At 41.1% G+C, this 15,912-nt stretch overlaps 1 protein-coding gene across 1 annotated transcript in view; it reads right to left on the reverse strand.

Annotated features, from left to right (window-relative positions):
• Positions 1 to 468: 468 nt before the first annotated feature.
• The window catches only part of eeig1b (estrogen-induced osteoclastogenesis regulator 1b), a 24,290-nt gene continuing 8,846 nt past the window's right edge, over positions 469 to 15,912 (reverse strand). The window contains exons 3-12 of the mRNA XM_005748158.1: positions 10,844 to 10,964; positions 10,520 to 10,549; positions 8,873 to 8,989; positions 8,744 to 8,790; positions 8,506 to 8,666; positions 8,294 to 8,395; positions 7,770 to 7,983; positions 7,107 to 7,225; positions 5,709 to 5,778; positions 469 to 5,631 (exon numbers count right to left, since the gene is read on the reverse strand). Of these exons, the coding sequence (XP_005748215.1) occupies positions 5,586 to 5,631; positions 5,709 to 5,778; positions 7,107 to 7,225; positions 7,770 to 7,983; positions 8,294 to 8,395; positions 8,506 to 8,666; positions 8,744 to 8,790; positions 8,873 to 8,989; positions 10,520 to 10,549; positions 10,844 to 10,964 (1,027 nt within the window). The 3' untranslated portion in view covers positions 469 to 5,585. The remainder of the gene's footprint in view (positions 5,632 to 5,708; positions 5,779 to 7,106; positions 7,226 to 7,769; positions 7,984 to 8,293; positions 8,396 to 8,505; positions 8,667 to 8,743; positions 8,791 to 8,872; positions 8,990 to 10,519; positions 10,550 to 10,843; positions 10,965 to 15,912) is intronic.

The following is a 15,912-nucleotide window of genomic DNA, read 5'->3' on the forward strand; positions in this document are numbered from 1 at the left end:
ATGTACGGTGAGTTTGTGGCACCCTGGATAATAAGGCCTTATTCAAAGCACAGATCTAAGTAAAGATAATTTTTCCTTTTTTTTTTTTTTGAAAAGTGGATGAAAGATTTTAGCAGGTTAGCATCAGAGACTGGTGGACAATCATGCAAAACGCCAAAAAGTAATTTCTACTAAAGAAGAAGTGACTTCTGATACCAGAGGTGTAGTTATTCTTTTCTATAGAATAATTTCACTTAAAACGATAATAGTTTTGATGATGATCAGAAAGTCAGGTTTCCCTCTTCTTGATCAAATATACCACCGTCTCCTGAAGGCATCGTTTCAACTTTTGTTTGTCTCCATATTTTCATTGCATGTACTTACAAACTTTTCCGGCGTGACTGTATATAATAACACTTGTGTTAAGGTGTAGTATCATGTGACATGTGCAAACAAAGAGATGAGGCAGTTAAAGAAAGAAGATAAATCCAGACTTTGACAGTTTATTTGGTTTTCATGTTCATCACAACTCCTCCGTTCACATGTAGTTATTAACATTTATTAACATTGTAGTTATTCTTGGAACATTTTCCAATATTTTAACACAAGGAGTAAAAATATGTGTGCACGGAGTTAGAAAGCATTTGAAAACAAAAAAACAACTGATTTTTTATTCTCAAAAACCCAGAAATGCACCAATTTATTCAACAAAATTATTTTCACCCAACATTAATGCTTATATTAGATATTGTATATGCATTTATTATATTTCTACACATTTAGTGATTTTACCTTTAATATAAATACATTTTAAAATATGGTGGAAAATGTTTTGTGAAGTATATATTCCCTTTACCAAACCCCATCTTGTTAAATCAGTACCACAGCTACCACTGCAACATAACCCTGGCCCCAACAATTTCATTTCAAATCATCAGAAATGATAATAATAATAATAAAAAACATTTCACCACACGCAGAAATTGCTTCATAAGATCACAAGGTTACATATGGTCAAGTACAAAGAAAGAGTAAGTATTTCTAGAAGAAATCACAGTAGCAGACAGATCCCTTTACTGCACACTTTCCCCAGTAACTCCAGGCTGCACTGTAAATAATTACTGTTTAGTCACATCTTACCATAAAATATAAGCTTTTACACACAGATCTGTGCTGCAGACCAGCCTGCTGGTCTGGAAATAAAAGGAAAATAGACTATATGGTTACCACATCACACATTTCATACATACATACACACAACAATGACAAACATGGACTGTTAATGGAAAATATGGCGATAAAGGTAGGTGCATAATTATTAAATAGTACAGGTTAAAGTTGGGGATCACTTAGAAAAGTGCTTCAAAAAATTAATGTATCATACATACATGTATCTATGACCGACTGTTACCTAATGCAACAGTGTGTACTACTCCCTTCATTAATGAACCCAGTCTGACTGTTATGGTTACCGTCTAATGAAGCTGCAATCTGAACACCTTATGGACTTTGTCAGTTGTGAACCTCTTTCTTTTCTGGTGACAGCCAGTTACTGTGTTCTGTGGAGGGAGTAGTACGCATGGCTGCATGAAAATGTCTGCCTGTAGCTCTGCCTGTCCCATTATTGAAAATAAACACAAAAACAAAAACAGTTTTTGCCAGATTAAGTGAAAATTTCAGGTTATTATCTAAAAAAATCGAAGTTCCTAGCTCAAACATCTGAGAAAAGAACTTATTCTTTCAGTGGCAGAAACAAGCTTCCATATTCTACAAATTATGAAAGCTGTGGATAACATACAGAGCCTAACGACTTTATATAATGATTAGCAGGCTTTTTAATATGATAAACCTCCAATGGTTAACACAATATCGGAGGATTTATAATTAACAGTTTCATTAATCACATTTTATTTAAAATAGTTAACATGAATTTAATGTTATATTAAATAAAAAAGAAAACACTTTATTTTCAGCAAAGAAGGACTTTTCTAAGCAATCCTAAACTTTTGAGGAGTAGTGAACCTAACAAAACTCTAGATGTCCCAAGTATCCAGTACTTGCTTACAACTTACTTATACTTTTGCATGACTTGATGCACCAGAAGCTTAAAAAAACTGTCTATTATACAGTACATCCTTTCATATCAGTCAGAGATGCATGGCCCGCATGCACATCTTGCAGCATGAACATAATCACAAATGCACAAATGAGTCCCGTGGGGGGGTGAAGATCTATTGTATACTGTCAGTACTCGCACAACAGAGGCTTTGTGCTGCTGCAGCTGTGGGACTGACCTCACTACAGCCAACACCAGCCCACAGTATCACTGCTAGCTCAACACGCTAAGTCTGCACAAGCCTTGCAAAAGCAATGAGGAAAAAGGATTTTTATTTTCCTTGTTGCAGCACATGCACAAAACCTAAACTGCCCAAAGCTACAAAATGCAGAGTTCTGACTGAAGTTAATCTTTTTGGTAAAAACACTGCTTTGTTTGTCAGTGTGGAGCCAGAACGATGGCAGGCTATGAGCAAGTAAAACGACATTGATTGTGGTTCCAAAGGTGAATGAGCACCTAAATGGATGGATGCAAAAATAGGCAATGCTAATATTGTGCTTATAGTCATTTTGCCTGCTAACGTCAATCTCTTAGCTTGTTGTGATGTCACTTGTTGTTAAAAAGGGTTTATTTCTTACTTTCTGTTAAATATATAATATTATAACGTTACATATTTTACAAAAATGAGGTAAACACTGATAAGAGTAGTTCCTGTGAGCAAAAAACATTCTGCTCTCATGATGTGCTGATGTCAGTTTTGCATGAAATAGACAATACAGCTCAGAAACCCTGATTTGCTCCTCTGCAGGCTTCCAGAAGCTGACCAGTCATTGGAAAGTTGGCTTATAACAAGAGGGTTCTTATAAAGAGACAGGTGCTTAAACTATTTCTCTTAGAGAGTGGATGAACTGAGGGGCTAGTACCATTAAAAGTGTGGAGCAGTGGAGCAGAGCAGGCCCTCAATATAGATCTCCTGCCTTAAAATGCACACATTCTGGATTCAGCCTATTTGTGTGTACTTAATATCAGAGAAAGGCCAACGTTGGAAATAAAATGTGGCTGAGAAAGGAAGTAAAGCCCCCACAAAACCTCACATTTATGACAGGTTTATGAGATCATTGGAATTTAAAAAGTTAATAAGTACTTAGTAAGTGCAGAGGATGGATGGTTACATATGGCCAGCCATATGAACAAAGGCTCTATGGGCATTAAGCCAACAGAGATGAAATAAGATATTTAAAAACAGAAGATTTCATGTTGTTTCGGACAACTGTGCCACCTCTGTTTCCTTTTAGTGGTTTCTAATTCGCCTCGGAGAGTTCACATGTGCAAAACAGTGTAAATAAGTAAAAACACAGTGATCAAATAACATTAAAATAACATAAAAGGATAAAAGCTTTAGTTTCAGTTCCAGGCTGATTTTTGCTCAGCCTGAACGAAGAGCGTCTCTCTGGGACTTTTGGGTCCTCATCAAATCCAAAGGCAGAAATATTGACGAGATAGCGTCATAACAGGGGTGAAAGTGATGCTTCAGCTCCTGTTTACTGCCCCTACATGTTGTTCATGTCTTCCTTCAAATTTACTCTACCAAATCTATCCAGGGCTAAGTTAGCATCGATTTCTTCTCACACAGAAATGAAATGGGACGTATTGAAAGCACTGACGGGACAAAAAAAAAAAGCACTGACGGTTAAGTTTGGTGAATTTTTCAAACTTAACCTTGAAAAATGAAGCAAAATGTATCCTTGACTAAAGATCACCATTCGTGTTTCTCTTTAAATCTGTCAGAAGTTTGTTAATTTTTTCCCTGTTTATCCTATTACATTTGACAAGCTTGCTCTAGTTTTTGCCTGCTTTTTCTCCAAAATTTCCCAGATTAATTCTTGTAAAGTGGACAGTTTGTTGTTAATCTATCCTTCTTTTTCTTTCTCAAATTTGCCATTTTTGTCCTGTAAATTTTTCAGTTTGGTGTCATACATTTGTCACTTTTTACCTCTGAATTTTACCTCACGCAGCCTCATACTTTTTCCACATCTCCAATAGCCCTAATACGGCCTTGCAAGTATGACACTTTATCTGAAAGTTGAAAATATATCTATTTAGCATGTGGCTAAAATACAACCTAACACTAAACCATAAATCTGTCCACTGGTTAAAGGGAAGCTTTCACAGTCTGACATCTTCTGTCCTGTATTTTCTCAGAAACTCTAAAGTCCCAACCAGCTGACAGAAGCACCCTTGTTTCAGTGTCGCACTACAGTTCCCAGAATGCAGTGGTTCCTAAGGTGTTGTTCAAGTAATGTGTGCACGAAGCCCTGGTCAGAGGTTGACTGGGTGTGCTTCTCACTGGTACCAGTGTTCAGTGACTGATTATGTGACAGAGTCAGCAACTTTTATAGACGTCCTCGGGGACTCGTCTGAAACACACCCAGTGTAGCGAAAAGAAGAAAAGCCGAACAACAGAGTGAAAAACTGAAAAAGTCCTGAAGTCACAGAAGGGAAAAATAAAAACTAACCTGAACACACAAATTAGTAATTGATGCTCCCAGCTTAGTGAAGAAAACATAAACAGGTTTTCTCAAATGTCAGCGTCACTGATTAATATTTACCAGGTGAATTCTGTCTGAATGTAAGTGGCTCACTTTGAGATTTTCCATGGCCTCGTATATGTTAGGTCTCCCTTGCTGCTGCACTGCACTCATGGACGGATTATGAGAAAACGCGCCTCTGAGCACAAGCCTGACGTAGGAATCAGGATACGTCTTTGTGTCTCTCAGGCTGTTTTATGTAACTGTGCAGCCGATTAAAGCAGTTTCAGACCCTTTAGCGTTGTTATAAATTTTTGAATTTTTGCTTAGTATGGTCATTTTATTCCTCTTTATGTTTTATTTCAAATCTCTTTGGGGTTGCTTGGATCTCATTTCATGTTTTACGTTCGACATTTGGAAGCTGTTTTCTGGATCTGCTTTTAGTTATTTTATATCTGCCTCACTGCCAGTTTTGTTACAGTTTGACTGCTGGGTTTACAGGTTAAATTGTAGATTTAGACCCTTAACCTAGTTTCTTTGAGAGCATGAATTACTGATTTCTGTGCATGCTTCCCCCTGGTACTCATCAGGCTCTTCAACATCACATTTAAACCTGATCAACACTTCCTGCAGAAAATGCAAAATAGAGGCTTCCGCCGCTAAAAGACAGGCTACTCCACGAGGAAGAGTTTTACTTGAAAACAGAGGGCACAGTCTAACCAAAAGAGCTGTAACATAACGCGACACACAGAAGCAGGCTGGAGCAGTTTTAAAAGTGCTTAAAACCAGTAAAATTAGAAATGATGACCTTTGTTAGAGGTTAAAAACAGGTTAAAATCAGTCTACTGTCTGAGAAAACACTGTACCCGTGTGTTACACCCGTCCCGCCACCTGATTAAAAACACTAGAAGGCTCAACATCTGCACCACGGTGATCACACATGAAGTTTTGTGCACATGTTTGCACGCACGGAGACAATCGGACGTCAGAGAGACGGCAATGAGGCGAGAGGAGCGTGGGTATCAGTGAGTCTCGATGACCACCGGCTCAAAGATGCCAGGAGTTACTCTGGGAAAAGAACAGAAACAGGTGAGTTTTTATGAAAGATGATCATCGAGAGAAAGATACGGCGAGTGAGATGATACCTGTTGGCGAGATGCGTCCCGCTGAGGGCTGTGGTCCCGTCTTTGCTGATAAACAGTCTCAAGTTGCTGTCTGAAAAAAATGAGCCCAGAGGAGATGTTACTGCGGTGACGCTCACATGTTGTCCCAAAACCACAGACTGCATATAAAAGATGGACATACAGTAGCCCATTATTTTGCTACAGGGACCATCGTGTCTGTGTGGAGTTCAGACGTGTTATAACTTAAATTTTGAGCGTTTTTAAATTCCTTTTAGTCACACCTGGTTTCCAGAGTGAGTTTTCTTGTTTCAGTTTAGTTTTACTCAATCTGTTGGGTTTAGTTTGCATGTTTTTATTAAAATGAAGGTGGAAACTTCATTTTAATAAAACAAGGCTTAAAAAGTTCCAAAACGATAATACAGTAAAACTCATCCCCGTATCAGCAAATATTTCCACACCTTTGCCCACAATGACACAAAGGCTAAAGTTAAAGGGTTTTTTCCAAAACAATACTCTACTTTTTTTCTACTTTTTACGTTTTTTTTTACAAGTTTTGATTCATGTGAACGGGTATCTAGATGTCGTAGCTGTGTACAGTCACCAGGGGGCGATATCCTAGAGTGTGGAACGTCCAGTAATGAGTACTCAAGAAGACTGAGGCCACAATACACAAAGAATTTATTTGTTGTGAAGTGAAACTGAGCCCACACATACCATCACCGCCACCAGTCCTCGTGCTGCTGGTCCCTCAACACTGATTTCTGAGTTAAATCTGATTGGCCACTCGTTAGTCTTTAAAAAAAACATCCGTTTATGTTAAACTGGGTTCAAAACTGGAATTATTTAAACTTTCTTTATAAGAGGATAAAGTCTGTTTTCACACCTGCGCTGTTTAGTCAGTTTAAATCAAACTCTGGGTCTTTTCCACCCTTAGTGTGGCTCACTTGTGCAGGTGAACCAACTCCTCCAAACCCTTTGGAGGAGCAAGCCTTGAGCTAGTTCCAAACTTTGGTGTTTCTCGTACGATGAGAGGTTAACCCAACTTTGCTCTGACTCAACTACAGGTGTACACTGTAACAATGGAAAGTGTAAAAGTCTCAGACACTTCTTAACCAAAATCATCCTGTGAGCTTTGCAGCAGACAGATTAATTGTCCTCCTGGACGTTCATGAGGACATCAAATTATAAAATGAGCATCATATTGAAGCCAGTTCAACCTGATTCTCATCAGGACTTCATCAGGAAAGTGATGAGTTCTGTGCTATCTGACATCTTTATGCTGCTGCAGGAGCCGCCCTCTGGTGGCCAACAGGAGGATTTAATGCAAGTTTGACACGTTCCAGAGCCAGAAGCTGATACTGCCTTTGATATTTGTCCTGTGGCTGAAACTAAGTCCAGATAATCGGGACTCTGGCCGACCTTCGTTGTTGCTGCTGTCAAAGTCCTGGCTCTTTACGATCGTGTCCACGATAGCGTCTGCATCGATGCGGGTGTCGTCCACACAGCTGGGCTGCTTCTCCACGGGTTCCTTCTTCCTCCTGTTTGTTGGACCGAACACAAACCAGAGAAAAAGTCACGTCTGAAACACAAACACAGCTTCACAGTGAAGCGCTGACAAATTCATTCTGGAGCTCTGTGGGTTGTAATTCTTCTGTAGTGACACCTGCCCCACCTGTCGTTTCACCTTCATGAATCATCTACTGATATCTTACTAATAAAAAAATAAAATCAACATATTAATATTTTTAATCAGTGGGGAGGGGAAAGGGTTTGGCGCTAGGAGTTGGTTGGTTCCTTGTTAACCTTTTAACTGATATTTGCAAATGTGTGCAAGCAAGATGAAGCTGAAAACTGCAGGTCTCCGAGTAGCAGATGTATCGGCGTGTGTGAATTCCAGCCAAATGCTTCACACTCTTCCAGAGAATCTCAGGCATGTAGGTTCACACATGCCTGAGAACCATCTCCGGCCTTTTATCGACGCCACGGAGTCCTGACATGCCTCGCCATGACATCAGCGAGGCTGAGAACATGCAGCGGCAGGTGGGTTTCCTCTGAGGTGCAGCTGTGTGTGAGTCTATCTACCTGGAGGATCTGTTGGACAAGATGGCCACAGCAGAGGGAGGAGGAGGTCTCTCTGGCTTGGTGGGGGTCGCTTGGCGGTGCGGCTCAGTGGGGGTGGAGGGAAGCGGCTGAGAGGGGTGGCCGAGCCCGCAGGAGGTGCCGCTGCTGGAGGAGGTGTTCCTGTGGTGGCTGAGATCGTTCAGGCTGGAGCAGCGAGAGTGACCGGTGCTGTAACCTGAGGAAAGGAAAGGAAAGGAAAGGAAAGGAAAGGAAAGGAAAGGAAAGGAAAGGAAAGGAAAGGAAAGGAAAGGAAGTGGAAAGGAAAGGAAAGGAAGATTGATAGGAAGAGAAGAAAGAGGAAGGGAATGGGAAGCGGAAAGGAATAAAAATGAGAGGAAGGGGATGAGGAGAGGAACAAAAAAATAAGTAAAGTGAACAGGGTGGATGAGATAGAAAGGATAGAATGGAAACAGATGTTTATTTGTGTTTATTTCCTTCATGTTTTGCACGTTTCCTGCAGCACGAGGAAGTTAAAGCTCTCTGACCTGATATCTTGCTGTGCTGGCTGGCGTAGCTGGAGCTGCGAAAATGACCGATCTGAAAGACTTCGTCCGGACTGGAGACACTCCCTCCCTCCTCGGGCAGCCCTGCACACACAAACATAGCTCCGGCATTAACACCTCGAACCGTGAAAACATCCTTAGGATCCCTAAAAATACGCTACATTAATCAAGGTACATCTACACCAACGACTTACCTGAGCTGCGCACTGATGACTGTCGGGGTTTGAAGGACCGAGGTCCCTCCACGATGCCCCCCGGTGGCTGCAAAGTGGCGTCAGTGCTCTCCCCCTTACAGTCCAGCTGCAGGTTGGGGTCCTCATCCCCGATGGAAATGGATTTGGCCGTACTGGGAGGCCTGGAAATATAATTTATGTGTTACAAAGAAAGCTTTAATTGTTACATGTGTTGCTCAGACAAATTGAAGGAGCTCACGTTTTAAAGCAGGGATCCCCCGACAGAAGGGTCATCCCAATTGTTACCTATAAAAAAAAACAAAACAGATGTGTTACTAGACCTGAGCACTAATCAGGTCAGTGTGTGTGTGTGTGTGTGTTTTCCTGCCTTGAGAATAGAGTTGTCTTGCCGAGTGTTTTTGGTGTCATAGCCCTCCAGGATGCAGCAGCGGACAGTCGAGCCTGAACCAGCAAACTCGGAAATGTTGAGATCAGCAAAACCCAGCTGGAGACAGACAGACAGACGTCAGAAAGCAACAGAAAATGAAAAGGCCATGTTGTAACGACCACGGTCTCCATCAGGTGTGGCTCATGGGCTTTTAATTTGTTCCCCTCACAGATCTGAAGCAGCAGGACTTCTTCTTCTTCTACCACTTGGTTAAAAATATTTGTTTTTGTCTACCGCTGACAATCCATGCCCTCATGTAAGGAAGTCAATGAAGGAAAATAGGAGAGAGTGACTTAATGTGCAAGTCAATGACCTCCTTTAACCTCCTCACTCACTGTTTTCTGCCCACTCAGCTCTACTTCCTACTGGATGGGCCACAGCTCGTGGTGGATTGCATGTGTGTGAGTTTACACAAACAGCAAAAGTGCTGCTGCACATTCTAATTTCTGCTTGGACTGAATCTGAAAATATCATCAATATTTGTCCCAGACCAAATAAATAGTTGTTCCTTCACTCAGCCTACAAGCATGCTTTTATCTGATTGGTCTGTCTTTCCCACAGTTTGTCACAGGAAACAAACAAAAAGAGGCACAAAAGCCCAAAACTACAAAGAGGTTTCAATCAGTAAAGGAGGAACTGAATAATTACAAAGAAGAGCAAAACAAAAATATGTAAAACAACTATGAGGTGCAAAAAAACTGGATGCAAAACAACAGTAATCAAATAAAAACCAATGCTTGTCATTTAAGAGGTGCATGAAGCTACAGAGATGCACAAAACAACCCTAAAGATGCACAACAACATCCAAAAAGTAATTAAAAGACTTAAAAGTACATAACAAAAACGAAAGAGGCATAAAACAACCCAAAGGAAACACTAAACCTTTCAGAGCCACTAAATGAACCCAAAGGTACACAAAGGAACCTTAAGGAGGCACAAAACATAGACACACAAACTACCCCAAATAGACCATTAAACCACCAAAGAGGCAAACAATGACCCCAAAGAGACACCAAACAACCCAAAAGAAGTACAAGAAAACCTCAAATGTGCATAAAACCACCTCAAGGAGACAGAAAACCATCCAAAACAACACCAAATAACCTCAAAGCTGTCAAAACACTTCAAAGTGTAACTGAATCAAAACCAAAACTGCACGAAAGAATCAAATAAAGGCAAGAAATAATGGCGAAGAGCCATAAAACAACCCCAGGGAAACATTAAACCATGTAAAGAGGGAGTAAAGGACCCCAAACAGATAAACACACATATTACTCAGCATAGAGGGAGCTCTGCAGTCAACATGCGGATATAAAATGGCTCTGCAGTGAGGTGACAATATTCCCGTCATTCATCGCAGCTACTGTAGCTCAAACAGCTGACTGTAACCTACATGAGCAGACAGTAAACACAGTGTTTTACTGGCTACTGCTTATAGTCATCACCCTATGACTGTCCCGTCACATGTCTCTGTGAGATGAAGACTTTACTGTGTTTAATGCAATGCTGTAAATCTGTGCACTATAACGTTTATGAGTCCAACAGTTCATCCAACAGTTTTAGGACATAAACAGGTTATAAACTCACCTTTGAGAAGGCCTTTCCTCCTTTGAGCTCCTGTAGAGACACAGAAACACAGAAACACTGGTGATTCACCCTGCTGACCACTCACAACGCGTCACATGGTTCCAGTATGGAGCTGAAAGTGGGAAAGGTGCAGGCGTCACCTTTGAATTAAGGAGGATATTGCTCGCCTGAAAAGCTTGATGAAGCAGTTCATTTAAAAATTTAACGTCAGCTAAATGTTCCCACAGAGCTAATTTTTGGCAATAATCTAAAAAAATTGTTTGGCCTTGTGTTGAGGTAATCAGGCACTCTATGTCCCAGAAGAGCATGGGAGTTGTAGTTTACCTTGCGTACAGACACTCTGCAGATGCAGGGGTCCAACACTCCACTGATCGGATTGGCGCTCATCTTGCACACAAAGGAGAACTTCTTCCTCCATCGGACGGAGTTCTGCTGCACCTCCTCCCTGCAAACACACACACAAATGTACCTGCTGTAGTTAGACTGTCACACAGTTTACAGTGTAAACAGGTGTAAAGAGTAAATCCTGGAATTTATACTATAAATGTTTGCACCTTTACCTCAATCCCCCCCCCCCCCACAAGCCAAACTGCAGAGAATTAAGGCTTTAATCGGACTTCTTAATATACACATAGTTGTGCTTCACTTCACCTGCTTGGACTTTGTTTATGGCCCATGTATCAGCCAGCCCTGTTTTTGGGTCCTCGCTTTACCACACATCTATTAAAAAGCAGCTCAAATATTATCATCTTTATGATTTTATCTTTGGAGACCTTCATTTGAATGGTTCTGAGGATCAAATCTACAGATAAAATCAAAGTGTTAGAGACTGCGGGAAACACAGCAAACCTGTGGCAGTGGCATGTATTGCTGTGCCTTCCTGGAGGAGCTGGACTACCTGTGAAACCTCTGTAGAGTCCAGGTATCGCCTCGTGCTACCAGCAGCGACACTGATGCTCACTGAATGCAAAACGAGTGAAAAACAGCCAGAAAAGATGAGGAGGGAAAAAGCATCAGTGGCCCCCACATGTAAAACCATTCCACCCTCCAAATCGATATCCCAGAGGTTTAACTGATGTGATGCTTTACTCTGATTGAAAAGCATTCCAGCATTATTCGGTTTGTCCGACAGAATAATGTAACCCCAGCCTTCATCATGCAGGGGAAAACAAACAAGGCTGCAGCGGATTTATTGGCCCATTAGCACAAAGTGAACTGTGGGTATTGTAACAGCTGGGGAAATATGCTGGAGGCTGAGCATGTGAAAGAGCAAATGTGTTTATATTAGAAGTGTTATTATCTTCAGGATCAATAGGACGACACGGACTGTTTTCTCTGGCTGTTTTTCTAGAGAACGTCCTCGAGACCGAGCAGCTGATGGCCCAGATGATCTCATCCCGGGACGTGGCACGTCAGACTCTGCTGAGGGGGTTTCCACTTGCTCTGATTGGAAACAGATTTGGTGTTTATCTGCATATTGTTTTTATTTCTTGCCCTCACGCTTTCCAGTCGAACAGCACTATAGGTGTCATAAATAACTTAAAATATAAGCCAAAGCAAAGGGGCGAAAACAGGGTTGGACAAACTGTACAAACTCTGATGCAACACAAAGAAATCCTGTAAGAAAAGACAGTCTTCGATATCTGTGCTGCAGGGTTTGGTGAGTGCATGACATAGGGTTTAGTGATATGATTCTCACATGGATAACCTGGAAGGGCCACCATTGATCTGGTTAATTAACAGTGCAAATATGTACATTTTACAGCTTGGGGACCTTTACATGGTTTCCAAAAATTAGGCCTAAGGGGACACATTATTGTAGAATGAACCTGCTGGGACAGAAATGCACTTTTCCTGCAGCTGCATGTCTGAGAGTCTACAAAAACAAAGCCCACCTCTATTTCTTGTGTTTAACTACAGTAGTTTAGCTTTGCACCTGTGAAGTGAAGCCACAGCTGCCCACACTGCCCCTCCTGTGCAGACACGCTGTCAACCTACAAAGAGGAAGAATCTGCAGCAGTGTAAACTAACACTAAAGCAGTCAATGAATTGAGCTCACTTTTCTGCACGCAGTCCATCCGTCTGCATGCCGGGCTTGTCTCAACCTGAAAGTTAAATGTTGCTGTTATCTCTCCCTGCATCGCTCATGTCAAAGGAAACGCCGCATGATTTGTCCACTTACACAACATACACATATGCAGACTCAGCCGGCTGCACTGCTGAGAACAGATAGTCCTGTAATTTTGCCCTTTGGAACATGCAAACCATGCAGCTCCAGCCGATCCTTCCCTACATTTTATGTACACCAACACACATCTCTAACATATCTGAATTGCAGCTCTCTGAGTTGTTTCCAAGATGGACATAGCCACCACAAATGTAACCTTTTAGCCACAATACAGAAGTGGCCATATTTGGAGGGGGTGGAGTTATCAGCTAGCTAGCCTGGTTAGTATGGAAATGCACAAGGTTTACCAGAAGGTGCAAACCACTGGTTACACTCAAGAACAGGACAATCAGATCTAAAAATCTAAACGAGTCATAATGGATCTGGAAAATATATATTTTTATTTTATTATATTGATGAAACCAAGATTAACTTGAAAAGTTTGGAAAAGGAGAAAAACACGATTATGATCTGAAGTACACCACATCATCTGTCAAACATGGTGGAGGGAGCGTTATGCCAGTGGACCCAGGTCACTGGTTTTACTGATGAAGCAGCAGGATGAATTAATACTAAGACTCTGCAAAACTCTCCACATAGAGCTTCACAGTGCAAACAAGAGCATAGGTACACCCGAAAGGCAAGTGCTATAACTGAATTGGAGATTATGTATCGGAATTTCAGGAGCGGGACCACGCCTCCAAACGCGCTCATTGTTGTCATCTATATAAGTTCCCCCAGTTCCGCAAACTGTTCATTCTCGTTTATGTGCCCCGCCCTCCCTCCCTCCTTGTTCTCAATTCTTTAACTTCTTCACTCCTATTTAGTACATGAGGATCTGTCAGGCCCGGGAGCCGTCGCCAGTCCCCTTCGAGGCCTTCCCCAAACCACAGCTCAATTCATGTCCAAGCATTCACCTTTACCTACTAAAACGCTGTCAAACCTAAAATGAGGATGTGGGCCCGGCTAGTGAAATTGTTTTTTATGGTCATCTTTGACCTTGGGCGCTAACAATGAAAGTCAGTGTCAAGCCAACCAAAGTACTCATGTTGAGTTTTTACTGATTTATTGACATATTTGATGTGACCATGACCCAGTTTTTGAGCTGTTATTGGTATCTACCATCACACAAAATTGGAAAATCATATCATGAAAACTGTGCAGGCTAGACTGCTAACAAACACACAAACTGCAAAAGCAACTCTAGAGATTCTCAATGCACAGACAAGGAACAAGCCAGTCGCCTGATCTCAGTCTAACAGAGCAGTTTTCAGTTATTATATGCAAAACTACAGAGAGACACAAACAAGCAGCAACGGAAGGTGGCCACAATAAAGGCCTGGCAGAGCATCTGAAGTGAGGAAACACAGCATTTCATGACATGCATGGGTTCCACACTAATTTTGATCCTCTGTCAGTTAATACCTGTGTTGAACCCTTAGAAATAAAGGTTTGCACTTCAATCACATCTTGATTGTTTGGTTCAAAAAATAATCTAACTGCGCTGACTTGCATCAAAATCCTTGTACCCTTTAGATTTTTAAGTCTTAGAATCAGTTTGTTGGCCTTTAGCGCTAACAGAGGGAGCTGGAAACAGTCTTATCTTTTTAAGTTGTGTTATTGTTCAGATATTGGTAATGATAAGAGTTTTATACATGAAAAAAATGTAGCTAAGAGACGCACAGTAGCATTTTATCTATTATTAAGGCCTGCTGAGGTTTAAAATCCCTATACATCGACTACGTGTGATACAAAAGCTAAACTGTTTAAAACGTCACTCCAACTTTAGACAAACAGGAAATGAAAAACAGATAACACTGCATGCTGGGACATGTCATTACTAATTTCTTTGGTATTTTATGCCGTTTCTGTCCTCTATTTTCTTGCTAATAATTCTGAGTAACATCCCCAGAGAGAAACAAACACTGTGTTACATAACTTTTACTTTTTTGTTTGCTTTAATGCAATCCATGATAAGTACATGACTCAGTATCTGAGGCATTCTTTTCCCACGTTAGCTTTATTGCTGGAACTTTTCCTACTTCACTTATCTGAAGGGTGACCTGAAATGTGCAACTCATGAAACTCTCGGAGGCGGCCGGCTGCCTGACGGAGGCAGGAAACGGTCAGACTGGTTCTGCAGCTTCTATTCTTACAGCCCGTCCGCCCTCACAAATGCACCTTTGTACGACAGGTAGATACAAGCACAGGTCACATGGTCACTTTGTCACAACTATGGAGAGTGGAGCAACAAAATCTAAGTAAATTCAGAAAATAGAAACACTTAGAATGACACATTTCAGTGCATTATATCTGCATCCATGCAGCATCTGAATTCAAAACAAAATTGTGCTGCAGTCCTTTTGATGCTTTAAAGTCATCTTAAATCACACAGAGACTGGAAGCAATCAGTCAACATGTCTAAGTTTTAGCCATGTTTAAAAGGAAAGACGGTCCGTTAACAGATTCTTCGGGGACCAGGCCACTCTCCACACCCTGCACAAAATTCATGATTACACTTATCATATAAAAACAAATAAAGTATTTATGGCTCAAGTGAAAATACAAAAATACACTAAAATCTCTCTCACATCTTCACTGCATTTGTCATGTCTGAATGAGAGGCCATGAGTAGGATTAATTGCATATCATTTAGTTTTTCTTGATTTTTGACATCAAATTTGTGACATTGTTTTGAGTTTCTATGTGTGTTCACTAGGTCTACCTCAAAAAAAAAAAAGATTTGATGTCAGTGGTGAAATACACATGGATAAGTATATAAATCTAGATTTTACTCTAACTGTTGTGCTGCATGTAAATCATTTCTTTGTGTGGTTTTTACTATGAGACAGTTTCTGTGTACAATGAGGCAAATGAGGCATTACAGATAGCCCGGAAAGGCCTTGTCTCCACTGCAGCTTGTTTGGTTACAAACTGCAGGAAGTGCTGCTACAACTGTGTTTGGGTTCAAAACCTTTACTTAACCAGCTCTCCCTGATTACTCTCTGTCGTTGTTTTCTGGAGAAAGAATCTGAGGAATGAGGCTGAGTTACAAATGAGCGCAACACACACACACACACACACACACACACACACACACACACACACACACACACACACAAACACAGACATTCTGCCTGCCATAACTTTTTTTTTAATCATTTAAAGACAGCGTGACAGGTTGTGTATGTGTGTGTTTGGGAGTGTGTTTGCATGACCTGGCAGA

This window comes from Pundamilia nyererei, unplaced genomic scaffold (genome assembly GCF_000239375.1).
Source record: "Pundamilia nyererei isolate P.nyererei 1_Seehausen unplaced genomic scaffold, PunNye1.0 scaffold00215, whole genome shotgun sequence".
NCBI lineage: Eukaryota > Metazoa > Chordata > Actinopteri > Cichliformes > Cichlidae > Pundamilia > Pundamilia nyererei.